General features: G+C 43.6%; 1 protein-coding gene across 3 annotated transcripts in view; it reads right to left on the bottom strand.

Annotated features, from left to right (window-relative positions):
- CNOT1 (CCR4-NOT transcription complex subunit 1) overlaps window positions 1-19,871 on the bottom strand; it is a 100,361-nt gene that overhangs the window by 68,744 nt on the left and 11,746 nt on the right. For 2 of the 3 annotated variants that reach the window (XM_008068000.2, XM_021717540.1), the window contains exons 2-7: window positions 12,970-13,244; window positions 2,022-2,129; window positions 1,344-1,442; window positions 920-988; window positions 775-829; window positions 109-312 (exon numbers count right to left, since the gene is read on the bottom strand). In XM_008068000.2, coding sequence (XP_008066191.1) covers window positions 109-312; window positions 775-829; window positions 920-988; window positions 1,344-1,442; window positions 2,022-2,129; window positions 12,970-13,071 — 637 coding nt within the window. In that variant the 5' untranslated portion in view covers window positions 13,072-13,244. Of the gene's footprint in view, window positions 1-108; window positions 313-774; window positions 830-919; window positions 989-1,343; window positions 1,443-2,021; window positions 2,130-12,969; window positions 13,245-19,871 lie in introns of those variants that run through there. The other variant, XM_021717539.1, reaches the window with a different exon arrangement.

The raw sequence follows: 19,871 nt of genomic DNA, 5'->3' as shown, positions 1-19,871 counted from the left end.
TCAAAAAAAAAAAAAAAAGTAACTATCTTCACATATTCCAAAATGCTTCTGTCATGTCTGTGATCATCCAAGAAAATCATCTATTGTAAGCTACAAAGACTCCCTTACCTCTGCGCAGCGTCTTAAGAAAAGCGTCTATCTGTTCCTGTCCAACTCCAAAGGCTCCCTTCTGCCCAAAGAGGAGATGGGAGAGGAGGAGGTGTAGGACCTCTATTGCTATATCTTGGAAGCCACCTTCTTGATTTCCACTGACGTCTGCGTCAATGTAAGAACGCAGAAGATCTGGAAGCTTCTGTTTGATAAACTGGGCAGCTAGAAGAAAACCAAAAGTCACAAGTTATTTTTTACTCCACAATGAGTAAAAAGTCCCATATCAAAATGCAGACAGATGATCATCCTTTTCATTTACCAAGTCACCCTTTACCCTAAGTTTCCATAGCTCTAGTTGATACATATAAAGAGACCAATGGCCAGGACCTATGTGAGGGGAGAGGAACATGGAGAGTTGTTCAATGGGTATAGTCTACATTTTGCAATACTAAAAAGTTCTAGAGAGCTGTTACACAACAATGTGAATATAGTTCACACTACAGATCTGTACACTTAAAATGGTTGTGAGGGCAAATTTTATATTGTTTTCAGCAGATACCAAAAGAAATTAATCTTAGATAATCTTACTCTCCAAAGTCTAAAACCATGGTGCCTCATAATTTAAAAACCAATTAATTTTGAAGAGTCTCACTTCTCTAGATTTTTAGAAGAAAAGTAACTTACCAAAACCTCTAAGATCGGAGCTGGAAGAATTCAACAGGGCAAGTCCAAAAATCACCTAAAAACAAGAAGGGTTAGATTGACCAAAGAGTCAAATGACTATTTTAAAATCTAATTTGGCATACATTGCTTTTCTTCATTCACTCACCTCTTGCACTTTGCTTAACTTGAGTACTTTACTCAGCTGGGCAAATAAGTGGGGTGCAGGCTTTAAACTCTGAAACAAACCAAATCTTAGTTCAAAAAAAGGAACTTAATTTTCAGAATTTAAATGTATCTTTTCACCCAAGTATGGCACTGTATAGGAAATATATACTTCTGTAGTGTTGTTAAAAACAATACACCAAGTCCTAGAACTGTAAATTGACAAGCTTAAGCCTACACATGATTTGGTTTTAGTAAAATTAGTAAACAAATTGCCTTGATTCTGTTAAAAAGATACAAGACACCCAAAAGTAACTATTTAAATCTTTAAAAATTAAGACATGATATTATGAGATCTAGGCCTAGGGTCCTTTTACAATGCTTAAGAGATCATTCTTAGAACTACTAAAGATAAAAGTAATACCAACCTTCTGATAGTGCAATGGATTATCAATGGCATAGGACAGCGTCGAGATAAAATTTGGCTTTGTAATCAACGACGCACACTCCTGAATCAGAAACTGAGTCTTTAAAAATAAAAAATGAATTTTAATTAGCACTAACCATCATCTTACAGAAACAGAAATTCTCAGAACATTAAAATGTGATCTAATACAGTATATATACTGTTTATACATTATTAAAACCAGCTCTTTAAAAATCCGATTAAGTTACTCAAAGTGATAGCAACACCTGTCCAGTCAAAATTTCCACAAAATAGAGTCCACTAACAAGATTACTGTCAGAAATATTATCATGACATACTGTTGCCAGATTGAGAATCAAGCCAAAGAGATTCAATCCAGGACACGAGATTCTCTCTCTGATTTATTTTCTTGTCAAGCAGGGCATCCCACATTCCTAATTCCCCCTGGCAGGTCTGACCCCTAGCTGTCTAAGCATGAACTAGGTAGCCATAAGGGTCTGTAACCACACAGGGAAGGAAAGGACAAACAAAAGGAAACATCTAAACACATTTTAGCCATGCAGCTAAGATTATTTCTGGATGCTATTTTGTATGCGTAGTTAGCCACATACCACTATGCCCAAAATGTTCTAATTGAAAAATCAGAGCTAAATAGACACAGACTCTGTAAGCCAAATACCTGATGGAAATCTTTGCCACTGCTTTTACCATCGCCACTGAAATCCACATGCGAAAATAGGCAGCGTAATAAATGCCTGTCTGCCTCAGGACCGTGCCGATTCACAATCTAAAAAGACCAAAATTAACAGTGGTTTAAATTAAGTCATAAAAATCCATCTGATGAAATAATGCAGACTGCTCACTAATGTAATAACACATCTTCATACATTTACTTTTCTTGTATGTCAAATTTCTGTTGCTATATTACTCTTCCTTAATTTTTATTGTGACGTATATGTCTTTTGAAAGCAACAACCTAACATTTGGCATTATAAAATGTGTTTCTTATAAAACTAAGTTTAAAAACAAGAATGGGTCAGGTACGGTGGCTCAAGCTTATAATTCCAGCACTTTGGGAGGCCGAGACAAGAGCATTACCTGAATCCACGGGTTCAAGACTAGCTTGGGCAACATGGTGAGACCTCGTCTCTACAATAAATCAAAAAATTAGCCGGGCAAGGTAGTGCATGCCTGTAGTTCCAGCGACTTGGAAAGCTAAGGTGGAAAGATTGCCTGAGCCCACCAGGTCAAGGCTGTGGTGGCTGGGAGCGTGCCACTGCACTCCAGCCTGGGCAAGAGTGAGATTTCAACTCAAAAAAAAAAAAAAAAAGGATGGCCAGGCACAGTGGCTCACACCTGTTATCCCAGCACTTCAGAAGACCAAAGTGAGAGGACTGCGGGAGCCTAGGAGTTCAAGAACAGCCTGGGCTCACCTCAGTAGCTCATGCCTATAATCCCAGCACTTTGGTAGACAGAGGTAAGAGGACTGCGTAAGCCCTCGAGTTCAAGACCAGCCTGGGCAACGTGGCGAGACCTCATCTCTACAATAAATTAAAAAATTAGCCAGGCATAGTGGCACGTCCCTGCAGTTGCAGTTACTTTATTTGGAAGGCTGAGGCAGAAGGACCACCTGAGCAGATCGAGGCTACAGTGACCATGAGCGTGTCACCACTGCCCTCCAGCCTGGGTAACACTAAGACTCCAATTCGAAGAAAAAAAAAAATTAGTTGGGCATGGTGGTACATGCCTGTAGTTCCAGCTACTTGGAAGTCTGAGGCGGAAGAATCGCCTGAGCCCAGCAGGTCGAGGCTGCAGTGGCCAGGAGCATGCCACTGCACTCCAGCCTGGATGATAGAGTGAGACTCCAACTCAAAAAATTTTTAAAAATGAAAAAACAATAAAAATAACCAAGATATGCTGCACCACCACATCTGGTTAAAAAAATACAGAAGATAAATAAATTTTTATAAAAAAAAGATTGAAAAAAATTAAAAGGCCAAAAACGTAAGTTTAGAAAAGGATTATAGCTGGACTCAGTGGCTCACGGCCATAACCCCAGCACTTTGGGATGCTGAGGCAGGAAGATGACTTGAGGACAGGAGTTTCAGATCTGCCTGGGCAACAAAGTGAGACCCGACCCAGATCAACATATAGAAATTACACAATGGTCAAGGGAAGATAGCTAAGAAAACAACCAAGATCAAGGTTATCAATTTTTTCTTTTTTTTTTTTGAGTTGGAGTCTCACTCTGTTGCCCAGGCTGGAGTGCAGTGCACATGCTCACGGCCACTGCAGCCTTGACCTGCTGGGCTCAAGTGATCCTTCTGCCTTAGCCTTCCAAGTAGCTGGAACTATAAGGAATGGATCACCATGCCCAGCTAATTTTTTGATTTATTGTAGAGATGAGGTCTCGCCAAGTTGCCCAGGCTGGTCTCGAACCTGTGGGCTCAGGCAATTCTCTCACCTTGGCCTCCCAAAATGCTGGGATTATAGGCGTGAACCACTGCGTCCAGCCAAGGTATCACTTTTAATGTCCAGGTGCTAATCACCTCGCCAAATTAGAAAGAGAAAAAAAAGACAACCATGACCAAATCTGAAGATAGAAATGGAAGCGCATGCCTGCAATATCAGCACTTTGGGAGGCAGAGGCAAGAAGACTGCCTGAGCCCAAGGGTTTAAGACCAGCCTGGGCAACTTGGCAAGACTTCGTCTCTACAATAAGTCAAAAAATTAGCAGGGCATGGTGGTGCATGTCTATGCAGCTACTTGGAAGGCTGAAGTGGAAGGATTGCCTGAGTCCAGAGAGGTCAAGGTTGGGGTGGCCATGAGCATGCCACTGCACTCCAGCTCAAAAAAGAAAAAAATGGTAGACTGGTCCAATGTACTTCCCCTCAACCCGAACCCAAGATCATTTATGTGAGGAAATAACTGGATGAAAATCCAAAGAATCATTATGGAATCTATTTCAAAAAACTCTAAAATAAGCAAAGCAAAAAAACAAATAATACAGGAGAAGAACATACATTTCAAAGAACTTATTCAATGAAAAAAATTTTTTTTCAGAAAAATAGTATCCCACACGCCCAAAGAAATTACAGGAACTGTGTTTTTTAAGGGAAAGTCCTTGAATACACAAAACATTGGTTCGAAGACAGGTTGACAGCCAGGCACAGGGGCTCATGCCTATAACCCCAGCACTTTGGGAGGTTGAGGTGAGAGGATTGCCTGAGCCCATGGGTTCAAGACTAGCCTGAGCAAATTGACAAGACCTCATCTCTACAACAAACTGAAGAAAAAAAAATTAGCTGGGCATGGTGGCACGTGCCTGTAGTTCCAGCTACTTGGAAGGCGGAAGTGAAAAGATTGTCAGAGCCAGCAGGCTGAGGCTGCAGTGGCCATGAGCACGCTACTGCACACCAGCCTGGGCAACAGAGTAAGACTTCAACTAAAAACAAAAACAAAACAAAGACAAGATGACAGAAGGAAATTAAAATAAACTTTCAGTGCTTAGGGAAAACTATTACAGGAAATACCAGTGACATTAATAGTAGTAACAAAAACAAAAATCATTCAAAATAAAGAAAAGCTTAAGAATATTACAAATTTGGAGAAAATATACAAAAAGGATTGACAAAGTTATGAAAATACAAAAGTGTTTTAATCAAAGTAATAATCAATATATTCCAACTGGCAATAAATTTTTTTTTTTTGAGTTGGAATCTCACTGTCGCCCAGACTGGAGTGAAGTGGTCGCTCCCAGCCACCACAACCTCGACCTGCTGGGCTCCGGTGATCCTTCCGCCTCAGCCTTCCAAGTAGCTGGAACTACAGGTGCACGTTACCACACCCGGCTAATTTTTTTTGATTTATTGTAAAGATGAGGTCTCGCCTGCCCAGGCGGGTCTCGAACCCGCGGGCTCAGGCAATCCACTCACCTCAGCCTCCCAAAGGCGCGGGATTACAGGCTGAGCCACTGAGCCTGGCGGCAATAAATTTTTTAAAAATTCAAAGAAAATAAAAATATCCCTAGAATAAATATCTGAATTGGAAGATCAAAGGTATACCTTCAGCAAGGCACTGTGGCTCATGACTGATATCAACGAACTTTGGGAAGTTGAGGCAGGAGGACTGCTTTGAGCCCAGGAGTTTGAGATCAACCTGGGCAGCAATGCAAGAACTCATCTATACAAAAAACTGAAAAAAATTTAGCCAGGCATGATAGCATGCATCTGTTGTCCCAGGTACTTGGGAAGCTGAGGCAGAAGGATCACTGGAGCTCACAAGGTCAAGTCTGTAGTAAGCCGCAATTTTGCCAATGTACTTCAGCCCGGGTGACACAGTGAGACTTTAACTCAGGGTAAAAACAAAACAAAACTGGTGTACCTTCAATGCAGATGCACAATAATCAATATTACAGTACACACCTGAAGCTACTAAACTCTAAAAGAAAATTCATAGGGATGCTCAGATGAGGAGTACATGCAGGCAGAAAGACTAATTTGCCTCCCATGAATGAAGGGGAGAAAAAAGGGGGGACAAAATTTCTGACATTTATTACTAAAGAATAATAAGAAACAATTATAACAACTTAACCCAAGAATTTCATTTCTATTGACAACTGGACTTGAAATAAAAATGAGAAAGACAAGCTGGGCTCGGTGGCTCAGCCTGTAATCCCACGCCTTTGGGAGGCTGAGGTGAGTGGATTGCCTGAGCCTGCGGTTTCGAGACCCGCCTGGGCAGGCGAGACCTCATCTCTACAATAAATCAAAAGATCAGCCGGGCGTGGTAGCGCATGCCTGTAATTCTGGCTACTCGGAAGGCTGAGGTGGAAGGATTGCTGGAGCCCAGGAGGTGAGGCTGCGGTGGCCGGAAGCGGCCACTGCACTCCAGTCTGGGCGACTGAGTGAGACTCCCAACTCAAAAAAAAAAAAAATGAGAAAGACATTCGCAAACATGTAAAAACCTAGGTAACAGCACCCAAGTTCTAAAAGAAACAAGTCTTACAGCCAAATAAGAAATGAATGAAAATCAAGAAATATTTCAGGAATAGAGAAACTACAATAAAGGAACTAGCAATAAACCCTGAAAACTAAAATCAATTGTCTAAGAGGGCAAAATTTATCTGATTAAGTTTCCAAATTTAGCTATCAATTTACAGAAAATATAAGAGATGGAGGAACAAACATGTTCAACATCACCCTAGAGGTGCAATCCACAAAATACAGACTATGGGCAACTATAGGACAAATCATTTGACGAAGAGCAAAAGATGGCAAAGAGAAAGGGAAAACCATACATTTTGCAAGAAACATAGATTAATCTGAACCCTGATTCAAGCGAACTACTAAAAAAAATTGTGCATGACACAAATAAGAAATGTGAATGTTAAGTAAATACTTGATGTTTTAGAATTACTGCCTTTTTATTTTTTAATTTTGAGTTGGAGTCTCACTCTGTCACCCAGACTGGAGTGCAGTGGCATGCTCCCAGCCACCACAGCCTCAACCCGCTGGGCTCCGGTGATCCTTCTGCCTCAGCCTTCCGAGTATCCGGAACTATAAGCGTGCACTACCATGCCTGGCTAATTTTTTTGATTTCTTGTAGAGATGAGGTCTTGCCAAGTTGCCTGGGCGGGTCTTGAACCCCTGGGCTCAGGCAATCCACTCACCTTGGCCTCCCAAAGCACTGGGATTACAGGCTAAGCCACCGAGCCCGGCCAGAATTACTGCTTTTTAAACAATAGATAATTGTATTGAGGTTAGTTTCCATTAACGTATGAACAGATTAAATTGTGTCTGAGACCTGATTTAAAATAATTCGGAAGGATTATTAGCTGGAAAACACTTGGTCAAAACTTAAAATGAAAATGGATGACAGAGGTGTTGTGGTTCACTATTTTGTGTATGTTTAAGGTTATCTTTAGTAAAGATTTTTTTTCGCCCCACATAGTGGCATATAATTCCATCACTTTGGGAGGCTGCGGTGAGAGGATTACCTGAGCCCAAGGGTTCGAGACCAACCTGGGCAACTTGGTGAGACCTCATCTTTACAATAAATCAAGAAAAATTATCTGGGCGTAGTGGTGCACACCTGTAGTTCCAGCTACTTGGAAGAATGAAGCGAAAGGATCGCCTGAGCCCAGCAGGTCAAGGCTGTGGTGCTGGAAGCATGCCACTGCACTCCAGCCTGAACAACAGAGTGAGACTCCAACTCAAAAAAACAAAGATTTCTGTTGTTGGTAGATGGGGTTTCGCTATGTTGCCCAGGCTGGTCTTGAACTCCTGGTCTCAAACAATCCCCTCACCTCAGCCTCCCAAAGTGATAGGATTACAGGCATGAGCCACCATACTCAGTCAAGATATTTATATATTTAGAAAAACTATATCATTACAAGAACAGGATATAAGATGATATTTATAAAGCACAGCTATTTTTTTTTTTTTGAGTTATAGTCTCACTCTGTTGCCCAGGCTGGAGTGGAGTGGCACGCTCACGGCCACCGCAGCCTCAATCTTCTAAGCTTAGGTGGAAGTACCTGGAAATACAGACACATGCCACCACACCCAGCAATTTTTTTGGTGATTTATTGTAGAGACGAGGTCTCACCAAGTAACCTGGCTGGTCTCAAACCTCTGGACTCAGGCAATTCTCTCACCTCAGTCTCCCAAAATGCTTTGGGATTACAGGCTAAGCCATCAGGTCCGATCAGCAAAGCTATTTTTAACAAAGAAACAGAAAACTCAAAAATATTAAGAAACTGAACAGAAAAACTAGATTGTAATTTTTCTAAGACTTCCTTAAATCATTAATTTTATAATGGCAACCAATATTTTTTCTTTCTGAATAGGAGTCTCACTCTGTCACCCAGACTAGAAGGCAGTGGCACGATCCTGGCCACCACAGCCTCGACCTGCTGGACTCAAGCAATCCTTTGGCCTCAGCCTTCCAAGTAGTTAGAACTACACGCACATGCCACCAAGCCCAGCTAATTTTTTGATTTATTATACAGATGGGGTTTCACCAAGTTTCCCAGGCTGGTCTTGAACCCGTGGGCTTGGGCAATCCTCTCACCTCAGCTTCCCAAAGTACTGGGATTACTAGCGTGAGCCATCGCACCTGGCCTGGCAACTACCATTTTTAAAAGAAATAACAACAGTGTTGTTAATCTTTTTGTTGTTGTTGTTATTGCCCAAGTTAGAAAACAGTGGGGTGATCATAGCTTACTACAGCCTGAAACTCCTGGGTTCAAGCTCAAGCAACCCTCCTGTGTCAGTGTCCCGAGTAACTTGGATTTCAGGTGTGTACCACCATGCCTGGTTAATTTTTTATTTTTATTTTTATTTATTTATTTATTTTTTAGTTGGAGTCTCACTCTGTCGCCCAGACTGGAGTGCAGTGGCCGCTCCCAGCCACCACAGCCTCGACCTGCTGGGCTCCGGCGATCCTTCTGCCTCAGCCTTCCAAGTAGCCAGAATTACAGGCATGCGCTACCACGCCCGGCTGATTTTTTGATTTATTGTAGAGATGAGGTCTCGCTGCCCAGGCGGGTCTCGAACCCGCGGGCTCAGGCAATCCACTCACCTCAGCCTCCCAAAGGCGCGGGATTACAGGCTGAGCCACCGAGCCCGGCTATTTTTTTAAAGGGATGAAGTTTTGCTATGTTGCCCACGCTGGTCTCAAATTCCTGTGGCTCAAGTGATCCTCCCACTTCAGTTTCCCAAAGTAATGAGATTACAGACATGAGCTATCATGCTTGGCTCAGTGTTTTGTTTTGTTTTTTTTTGAGTTGGAGTCTCACTCTGTCACCCAGACTGGAGTGTAGTGGCCACTCCCGGCCACCGCAGCCTCAACCTGCTGGGCTCCGGCAATCCTTCCGCCTCAGCCTTCCAAGTAGCTGGAACTACAGGCGCGCGCTACCACGCCCGGCTAATTTTTGATTTTATTGTAGAGATGAGGTCTCACTAAGTTACCCAGGCGGGTCTTGAACCCGTGGGCTCAGGCAATCCACTCACCTCAGCCTCCCAAAGTGCTGGGATTACAGGCTGAGCCACCGAGCCCAGCTTGCTCGGTGTTAATTTTTAAAGAATGTCATAAAATCCTGAATAAATGAGGCAAATTATGAGACATATGGAACACAATCCCAGACAAACTATTAAGTCTGATCAGACTGAGCCACAACAAAACATGCCACTAAAATTTACTAAACCTGCCTCCTCCTTGCAGTAGGCACAGCCTTCAATCTCATAAAATAGCGTACTAAGCACTCAAGCTCGAGCAGCCACTGCACTCGAGCGGCCACTGCACTCCAATCTGGGTGCCCTTTACCTATGACCAAAGAAAATCAAAACAGCTCCAAGAGCTAGAACGTTATTTTCATCCCGGTTTTAAATTCTTTTTTTTTTTTGAGTTGGAATCTCACTCAGTCGACCAGGTAGAGTGTAGTGGCATGCTCATGGTCGCCGCACCCTTGACCTGCTGGGCTCAGGCGATCCTTCCACCTCACCCTTCCAAGTACCTAGAACTACAGATGCATGCCACCACACCCAGCTAATTTTTTTGCGATTTGTTGTAGAGATGAGGTCTCACCAAGTTGCCCAGACTGCTCTCAAAGCCCTGGGCTTAGGTAATCCTCTTGCCTCCGCCTCCCAGAGTCCTGGGACTACAGGCTTAGCTGGGCTACATAATAAATAAGGAATAAAGATATAGTCCTGCGCCTTTGGGAGGCTGAGGTGAGTGGATTGCCTGAGCCCGCAGGTTCAAGATCCACCCAGGTAATTTGGCGAGACCTCATCTCTACAATAAATCAAAAATGAGCCGGGCGTGGTAGCACGCGCCTATAGTTCCAGCTACTTGGAAGGCTGAGGCAGAAGGATCGCCGGAGCCCAGCAGGTCGAGGCTGCAGTAGCCGGGAGCGTCCACTGCACTCCAGTCTGGGTGACAGAGTAAGACTCCAACTGAAAAAAAAAAAAAAAGAAAGGATCGCCTGACCCCAGCAGGCTGAGGCTGTGGTGACTGTGAGTATGCCACTGCACTCCAGCCTGGGAGACAAAGTGAGACCCCGACCCCCAAAAAAAGGAAATAGGCCAGGTGCAGTGGCTCACACCTATAATCCCAGTACTTCGGGAGGCCAAGGTGAGAGAAGTGCCTGAGCCCACAGGTTAGAGATTAGTCTGGGCAACTTGGCGAGACCTCATCTCTACAATAAATCAAAAAAATTAGCCAGGCGTGGTGGCGCACACCTGTAGTTCCAGCTACTTGGAAGGCTGAGGCAGAAGGATCACCTGAGCCCAGCTGGTAGAGGCTGTGATGGCCATGAGCAGCGTGCCAGAGTGAAACTCCAACTCAATAAAATAAATAAAATAGGCCAAGCTCAGTGCCTCGGCCTGTAAGTCCAGCACTTTGGGAGGCCAAGATGAATAGATTACCTGAGCCCACAGGTTCAACACCAGCCTGGGCAACTTGGCGCGACCGCGTCTCTATAATAAATAAAAAAAAATTGGGCCAGTGTGGTAGCGTGAGCCTGTAGTTCCAGCTACTTGGAAGGCTGAGGTGGAAGGATCGCCAGAGCCCAGCAGGTCGAGGCTGCAGTGGCCATGAGTGTGCCACTGCACTACAGCCTGGGCGACAGAGTGAAGACTCCAACTCAAAAAAAAAAAATTAAATTAAAATAAAATAAATAACAGCCAGGCTCAGTGGCTCAGCCTGTAATCCCGCACCTTTGGGAGCCTGAGGTGAGCAGACTGCCTGAGCCCACGGGTTCAAGACCCATCTGGGCAACTTGGCGAGACCCCATCTCTACAATAAATCAAAAAATTAGACGGGCGTGGTAGCGCACGCCCGTAGTTCCAGCTCCTTGGAAGGCTGAGGCGGAAGGATCGCTGGAGCCCAGCAGGTCGAGGCTGCGGTGGCCGGGAGCGCCACTGCACTCCAGTCTGGGTGACAGAGTGAGACTCCAACTCAAAAAAATAAAATAAAATAAAATAAATAACAAAATAAAATAAAAATAATACAGTATTTAAGTCAGCCAGATCACACAGACCCATGCCAGGATAAAACCAAACATGTGCCACCAGATTCCCTCATCCAAAGAAATTCTGGTTGCCCCACAGTCAGCTCCTCCTGGTTTTGCCTCAGATGCGGTCTATTCTCAAGAGCACAACCCTCCTGGAGTAGCCCTCCTTCCATAGCAGGTTGTAAAGGCCTGGTCAATTGGACCCACTGTGGACAACTTTGATAATGATCTAGAGCAGAACTTCCTGTTGGATTGACCAAGGTTTTGTTGGGCTTGCACCACAATTTTCCTTCTACCTGACTCTGTATCTTCCCTAGTCCCATGCATCCCTGCCACCCCAAGAATTGAAATTTTATAAATACCCTGGTTCCAGATAATATAAACTGCAACACAAGCCAAACTTAGGAGTCTGAGCTTTAAACTGAATAATACAAAGACACATAAAATATTTTAAAACAGCAGCCAGGTGCAATGGCTCAAGCCTGTAATCCCAGCACTTTGGGAGGCTGAGGCAACAGGACTGCCTGAGTCCAGGGGTTTGAGACCAGCCTGGGGAACTTGGTAAGTCCTCCTCTCCACAATAAATCAAAAAATTAGCTGGGCATGGTGGTGTGCACCTATAGTTCCAGCTACTTGGAAGGCTGAAGCAAAAGTTTCACCTGAACCCAGCAGATTGACACTGTGGTGGCCCTGAGTGTGCCACTGCACTCCAACCAGTTCAACAGAGTGAGACTCTGACTCAAAAAAAAAAAAAAAAAAAAAAAAAGACGAAGAAGCTGGGTGGGTACGGTGGTTCATATCTGTAATCCCAGCACTTGGGAGGCCGAGGCTAGCAGATTGTCTGAGTCCAGGAGTTTGAGACCAGCCTGGACAACTTGATGAATCCTCGTCTCTACAACAAATCAAAAAATTAACCAGGCATGGTGGCATGTGCCTGTGGTTCCAGCTACTTGGAAGGGTAAGGCAGAAGGATCATATGAGCCCAGTAGGACAAGCCTGGGGGTAGCCATGAGTGTTTCACTGCACTCCAGCCTAGGTGACAGAGTGAGACTCTGACTCAAAAAAGAAAAAGAAAAAGAAGCTGAGTGGGTACAGTGGTTCACATCTGTAATCCCAGTACTTGGGAGGCCAAGGCAAGCGGTGTGTCTGAGTCCAGGAGTTTGAGTCCAGCCTGGGCAACTTGATGAAACCTCGTCTCTACAATGAATCAAAAAATTAGCTGGACATGGTGGCACGTGCCTGTAGTTCCAGCTACTTAGACGTGTAAGGCAGAAGGATCACCTGAACCCAGTAGGACGAGTCTGTGGATAGCCATGAGTGTTCCGCTGCACTCCAGCCTGGGTGACTGAGTAAGACTCTGACTAAAAAAAAAAGAAAAAGAAAAAGAAAAAAATGGATCCAGACTAAAACAAGTCAAACCATATTTCATAATTTCCATGGAAAATAAAAAGGTGTGAAAATCCTTTTAAAAAAACATGGATTCTCCTATATATATTTTCCTGAGATAAATCACAGTAAGAGGCAAAAGTTAGTTACATTTCACATTTGCAGTTTTCTTTCCACTACATACTTATTCCTTTAATGGTACCTGTTTTCTGATTCGTTTACTTACATGCTGTATTTCCTGCTGGCTGGCTCGGTAGTTTTTCTTGGTTAAATTGTCCACCAGGTAGCTGATTTGAGACAAGGCCAGCGAGAGCGAGTCAAGATTCATTGCTGGTTGGGGCGGAAGCAGGCGGCCGAGCCCGGCGCAAAATCACCATTATTCCCCTTTAGTCACCGCAGAGGCAGGTTAATGCTTTCTTTGTAATCAGGCTTATCTGGTGTCTGTACAATGTCTTCAGTTCTTTTTTACCAGGGGTCTTACTCTGTTCTGAAACATGGCACCTGTTAAAAAAAAATCCAGAATTTTAAATTAGGGGAAAAGTGGGTCTGGTCCAAGTGCAGTGGTATTTACAACGAATAGATCACAACAGTTGCAGCTTTCTTCATTCCTTATGCACTCCCACTTCTTCACTTGACTAGCCTTTAAAAAAAATTAGGGGGAAATGGAGATAAATAACCTTCATCTGTTTTAGTACCTAAAATGCTAAGGACATAAAAAAAGAGTATGACAGCCCAATCACTACCGACAAAGTATGCCAAGTTTCAAAATTAGATAGGGTTAAGTATAAAAAGGAAACACCACAAAAAGTTTTATTTTAGCAAGACACCTTGTAATACTTTAGATATCTATTTTACCTATTTCAAAATGATGATTTCTACAATATCCTTCAGGAAGCAACAAGAACAATTAAAATTAGTGAGTATGGAAGGAAAACTCACCTCTCATTTTAAGACCCGCTTTGCACACTATCTAGAACCTATTCCTAAGATCCCATTTATTCACTTTATACCTTATGTTACTGCTTCAGAATCAAGTAGTTTGGCCTTACAATGTATGTTTTAAGTATCTGAGTGGCTTAAGGACTACAGATGCCAAACACCTTCTTGCATTGTTAAAAGGTTCCCTAGGAGAATTTAGAAAGGGAGCCTAAAGCAAGAGTAGAGCTCAAATGACAGGATGCTTATCAATTTAACTCCAAGCACCTGCTGAGTCAGGGAAACTATTCTGCACAAAAAGAGAAAACATACAGAACACCCATATACTATTTTTTTTCAACATAATTCACAGATACATAAACCCACACATTTTAAAAGAATTCACCAAGAAGGCCGGACGCAGTGGCACACGTCTATAATCCTAGAACTTTGGTAGTCCAAGGTGAGAGGGCTGCCTGAGACCACGGGTTCGAGACCAGGCTGGACAACTTGGTGAGACATCAGCTCTACAATAAATCAAAAAATTACCCAGGCATGGTGGCGCATGCCTATACTTCAAGCTACTTGGAAAACTGAGGAGGAAGGATCACCTGAGCCTAGCAGGTTGACACTGCGGTGGCCATGAACGTGTCCCTGCACTCTAGCCTGGGCGATAGTGAGACTCCAACTCAAAAAAATTTAACAAATTAAAAATTCACCAAGAACCACTAAAACACAAAAATTTCTTAATGCACAGAGTTGAGCTTATCTACAGCTCCATGCTCTGAAATCTGCTCATAATTTCATTTAAACTCATGAAGATTAAAGTCCCTTGGTAAGGGCATTTTAACCTTAATTTCTAACAGTTCCTTAATGTAGAAAGACTATATTGTTTTAGTTATACAGTGCAAGGGTTCTATGGATGTTATCTCTCCATATCCATCTAAAAATAAAAGTAGAAAAGGCTTGGGATCATGCCAAGATCTTTCTGTTTACTCTACAATAGTATGAGAAAAAGATAAATCATGTTTATACCTATTATATGTAACTGAACCTGCCTGCTTTAAATTTTTTTTTTTTTTTTTTTTGAGTTGGAGTCTCACTTTTGGCCCCTAGGTTGGAATACAGTGGCACCCTCACAGCCAGAGCAGCCTGGACCTGCTGGGCTTAGGTGATCGGTCCACCTCAGTCTTCCAAGTAGCTAGACTACACACACACCACCATGCCTGGCTAGTTTTTCTGGATTTATTTTAGAGAGGAGATCTTGCCAAGTTGCCCAGGTCAGTCTCGAACCTCTGGGCTCAGGCAATCCTCTCAACTGGGCCTCCCAAAGCGCTAGAATTACAGGCTGAGCCACCAAGTACGGCCTAATCCCAGCACTTTGGGAGGCCAAGGTAAGAGAATTGTCTGAGCCTTCAGGATTGAGACTAGCCTTGGCAACTTGGCCAGAGCTCATTTCTACAATAAATCAAGAAAAATTAGCTGGGCATTGAGTTGGAGTCTCATGGAACATGCCTGTACTTCCAGCTACTTGGAAGGTTGAGGCAGAAGGATCGCCTGAGCCCAGCAGGTTGAGGATGCAGTGGCTGTGAGCATGCCACTGCACTCCATCCATCCTGCCTGGTCAAAAAAGTGAGACTCCGACTCAGAAAAAAAAAGAATTTCTATATCCAAACTTAACTGGGCAGTTTACAGACAAGTTGTTTCAAGGAAAAAAAGGCTAAGAAATCAGTGTATGCTCCAGAGGTGAAAGCAAGAACTCAACTACAGAAAGTCCTTGGTCAAATAGTATCATTAAAATTTGACAACTAGCCCGGCTCAGTGGCTCAGCCTGTAATCCCCCACCTTGGGAGGCTGAGGTGAGTGGATTGCCTGAGCCTGCAGGTTTGAGACCCGCCCGGGCAACTTGGTGAGACCTCATCTCCACAATAAATCAAAAATTAGTCGGGTGTGGTAGCGCATGCCTGTAGTTTCCAGCTACTTGGAAGGCAGAGGCGGAAGGATCGCCAGGTCAAGGCTGCAGTGGCTGGAAGCGGCCACTGCACTCTAGTCTGGGCGACAGAGTGAGACTCCAACTCAAAAAAAAAAAAAAAAAAATTTGACAACTGACAGGGCTCAGTGGCTCAGCCTGTAATCTCAGCACTTTGGGAGGCTAAGGCGAATGGGTTGCCTGAGCCCACGGGCTCAAGCAGTCCCAGCAACTTGGCGAGACCTCATCTTTACAATAAACCAAAAATTAGTTGGGCATGGTAGCACGTACCTGTAGTTCTGACTACCCGGAAGGCTGAAGCAGAAGGATCACCTGAGCCCCACAGGTCAAGGCTGCGGTGGCCGTGACCGTGCCACTGCACTCCAGTCTGGGAGATGGAGTGAGACTCCAATTCAAAAAAAAAAAAAACAATTTGACAACTCACAAGGGTAACACAGAACACCTTTACTTAAATCTAAAATGCCTATTTTGGGGGCTGGGCCCGGTCGCTAACGCCTGTAATCCCAGCACTTTGGGAGGCCAAGGTGAGAGGATTGCCTGAGCTCAGGGTTTTGAGACTAGCCTGGGCAACTTGGTGACACCTTGTCTCTACACTAAATCAAAAAAATTGCCCAGGTGTGGAGGTACATGCCTATAGTTCCAGCTACTTGGAAGGCTGAGGCAGAAGGATTACCTGAATACACCAGGTCAAGGCCGTGGTGGCATGATACAAATTCTGGTATGCCACTGCACTCTAGCCTGGGCAACAGAATGAGACCTCGACTCAAAAGAAAAAAAAAAATTAGCCAGGCATTGTGGTGTGTGTCTATAGTTATAGCTACTTGGAAGACTGAGGTAAAAAAAAAATCGCCTTAGCCCAGCAGGATAAGGCTTCAGTGGCCATGAGTGTGTCACTGCACTCCAGCCTGGGTAATACAGTGAGACTCCACCTCAAAAAAAGGCCAGGCACAGTGGCTCACGCCTATAATCCCAGAACTTTGGGAGGGCAAAGCAATAGGATTCCCTGAGAACATAGGTTCAAGACCAGCCTAGGCAACTTGGAGAGACTCTACAATAATTTTAAAAACTGGCACGGTGTGGTGGCGTGTATCAGTAGTTCCAGCTACTTGGAAGGCTGAGGCAGAAGGATCGCCTGAGTCTAGCAGGCCAGGCTGTGGTGGCCCATTAGTGTACCACTGCACTCCAGCCTGGGCGACAGCATGAGACTCTAACTCACAAACAAAAAAAGTTTGTGAAACATTTGAAATTTCTCCTTACTCAGAATTTATATCAAAAATGCTGACCCAGAAGGTTTACAGAATAGTTTTACCATAAAATAGATCCTATAATAAGCCTAACTTAATATTTTTAGTCATGGAACATCAGAAATTCAGCAAAATAATGTTGAATAACCAATAAATTCTGCATTCCTCAAATACAACTGAGATTACATTTTATTTCATTTTTTAGTCTCACTCTGTCACCCAAACTGGAATGCAGTGGCACGCTGGTCATGGCCACTGCATTCTCAACCTTCTGGGCTCAGGCAATACTTCTGCCTCAGCCTTCCAAGTAGCTGAAACTACAGGCACGCACCACCATGCCTGGCTAATTTTTTGATTTATTGTAGAGAAGAGGTCTCGCCAAGTTGCCCAAGCTGGTCTCGAACCCGCAGGCTCAGGCAATCCTCTCACCTTGGCCTCCCAAAGTGCTGGGATTATAGGCGTAAGCCACTGTGCCCAGCAAATGAAAATTTTTAGAAGTTACTCTTGATGACATTAAGAAAGAAAAGAGTGGGTCACAGGAAAACCATTAGTTTCAAAGGGGAAGAGAAGTAAATGCACTCAAGAAGAAACTGCAAGAATTCTAAATAAGGAAGGGAAGTAAAGGAAAGGGAGGCTTCGTCAAACACACTTCCAGACTATGCACCTGGGTTCCAGTTACTCCTCACATGAATGAAACTAAGGAAGTAAAAGTTGGAAAGTCAAAAAAGAAAAAGAGAAATCTAGCCGGGTTTGGTGGCTCAAGCATGTAATCCCAGCACTTTGGGAGGCCGAGGGGAGAGGATTGCCTGAGTTCAGGGGTTCAAGACCAGCCTGGGTAACTTGGTGAAACTTCATCTCTACAATAAATAAAAAAATTAGCCAGATGTGGTGGTGCGTACTTATAGTTCCAGCTACTTGGAAGGCTGAATGAAGTAGAAGGATTGCCTGAGCCCAGCAGGTCAAGGCTGTGATGGCTGTGAACATGCCACTGCACTCCAGCCTGGGTGACAGAGTGAGATTCCTACTCAAAAAAAAAAAAAAAGAGAGAGAGAGAGAAATTTAGCCAGGCACAGTGGCTCATGTCTGTAATCCCAACACTTTGGGAGGCTGAGGCTAGAGAATTGCTTAGGCCCAGTTTAAGACTAGCCTAGGCAACATAGTAAGACCTCGTTAGACTCCACCTCAAAAAAAGGCCAGGCACAGTGGATTAGAATTGCTTAGGCCCAGTTTAAGACTAGCCTAGGCAACATAGTAAGACCCCGTGAGACTCCACCTCAAAAAAAGGCCAGGCACAGTGGATTAGAATTGCTTAGGCCCAGTTTAAGACTAGCCTAGGCAACATAGTAAGACCTCGTCTCTACAAAAAAATTTTCTAAATAGGCTAAGCAAAATGACATATGACTACAGTTCCAGCTACAAGAAGTCCCCTATATACCAAAGCAATCCATTCTGAGAGCACGTTCCTAAATCCAATTTGTAAGTCCAATAAAGTTAGCCTAGCTACTCAACTGCTTTCACACTTCCTTTCAGACATCCTGGGCTTGAAATAAAGTTACCGTACTACTGTACTCTATGCAATACCACAGAGTAAAGTACACAAAATACAACCACTTGTAGAGCACACACACACGACAATGCCAGACATGTGAACTAAAATGTGACTGGACACCCCGCAGGTTCCAGACCGGCCCAGGCAGCTTGGCGAGACCTCGTCTCTACAATAAATCAAAAATTAGCTGGGTGTGGTAGTCCACACCTATAGTTCTGGCTACTTGGAAGGCTGAGGCGGAAGGATGGCTGGAGCCAAGCAGGTCGACGCTAGGGTGGCCATGAGTGTGCCACTGCATGCCAGCCTGGGCAATGGAGTGAGACTCTGACTCAAAGCAAACAAACAAAAAAATGTGACTGGACACACAAACATACCTTCACATCTTTGAATGTTCAAAACTTGAAGGTTCTTATGTTGGAGACTTACTGTATTTTGGAGGCTGAGGTAAGCCATGATCATGCCACTGCACCACAGCCTGAGCAATAGAGTAAGACTCCAACTCAAAAAAAGAAAAAGTGGGGGGGATTTCAATTTGGGCCATGTCTGGAGAGAGGCCTACAAATGAAATCCATTAGGCAATCAGATTTACAGTGTGGCACACCAAAGTATGACTGCAAACATAGATCTGGAAGTTATAAATATATAGATAAGATAGCTTGATAAATTTGCAGAATGATAACGGATTACAATGACGCCTCAGGAAACTTAGCATTTACAAGGGTAGGTAGAAAAAGAGGATCCCACAAAGGAAAATGAACAAAGAATATGAGTGCATAATAATATAAATCAAGGAAAAAGTCTTCTGCACAGAGGTAACAAAACATAAGAAGGGATAATATTCCAAAGGGAAATCCAAGGATAAATCTTTGGGAAATGTCTAGCATAAGCAGCCCCTAAAATGACACCATAATATTTACACTGTTATGTAAATCCTCTCCCCCTAAGTGTGGGCTAGACTTTCAGCATGGCTTCTAAAGAATTTCTAAAATTAAGTTTAAAAAGACTGACTTCTGTCTTATTCACCTGTCTTACCTAGGGCTCTAGGGGAAGAAAGCTGTCATGTTGTGACAAAACCTAGCAAGAAAATACAGTGGCAATGAACTGATACCTTCCAACCAAGAGCCATCAAGGATTTTAAATCTGCCAACTGCCACGTGAATGAGCTTGGAAGATCTCCCTGCTACACAGCCTAGAGATGACTGATGCTTGTGGTTACCTTAATTGCTACTTTCTGCATGATGAGTCAAAAGCACCTAGCCAAAGAAATAAAGGATAAAAGAAGTTTTAAATAGCTAAATTTGGAAGTAATTTGATACACAGCAACCAATAACTAATACATATATAGTTGGCATTATTAAAAAAAGACAAAGAAATTTTTTTTTTTTTTTGAGTTGGAGTCTCACTCTGCTGCCCAGACTGGAGTGCAGTGG

Source organism: Carlito syrichta, unplaced genomic scaffold (assembly GCF_000164805.1).
Source record: "Carlito syrichta isolate Samal-C Ts95f unplaced genomic scaffold, Tarsius_syrichta-2.0.1 Scaffold309854, whole genome shotgun sequence".
Taxonomy (NCBI): domain Eukaryota; kingdom Metazoa; phylum Chordata; class Mammalia; order Primates; family Tarsiidae; genus Carlito; species Carlito syrichta.
The sequence above is the reverse complement of the archived record's forward strand: the minus strand, read 5'-3'. Positions and strand labels throughout refer to the sequence as shown.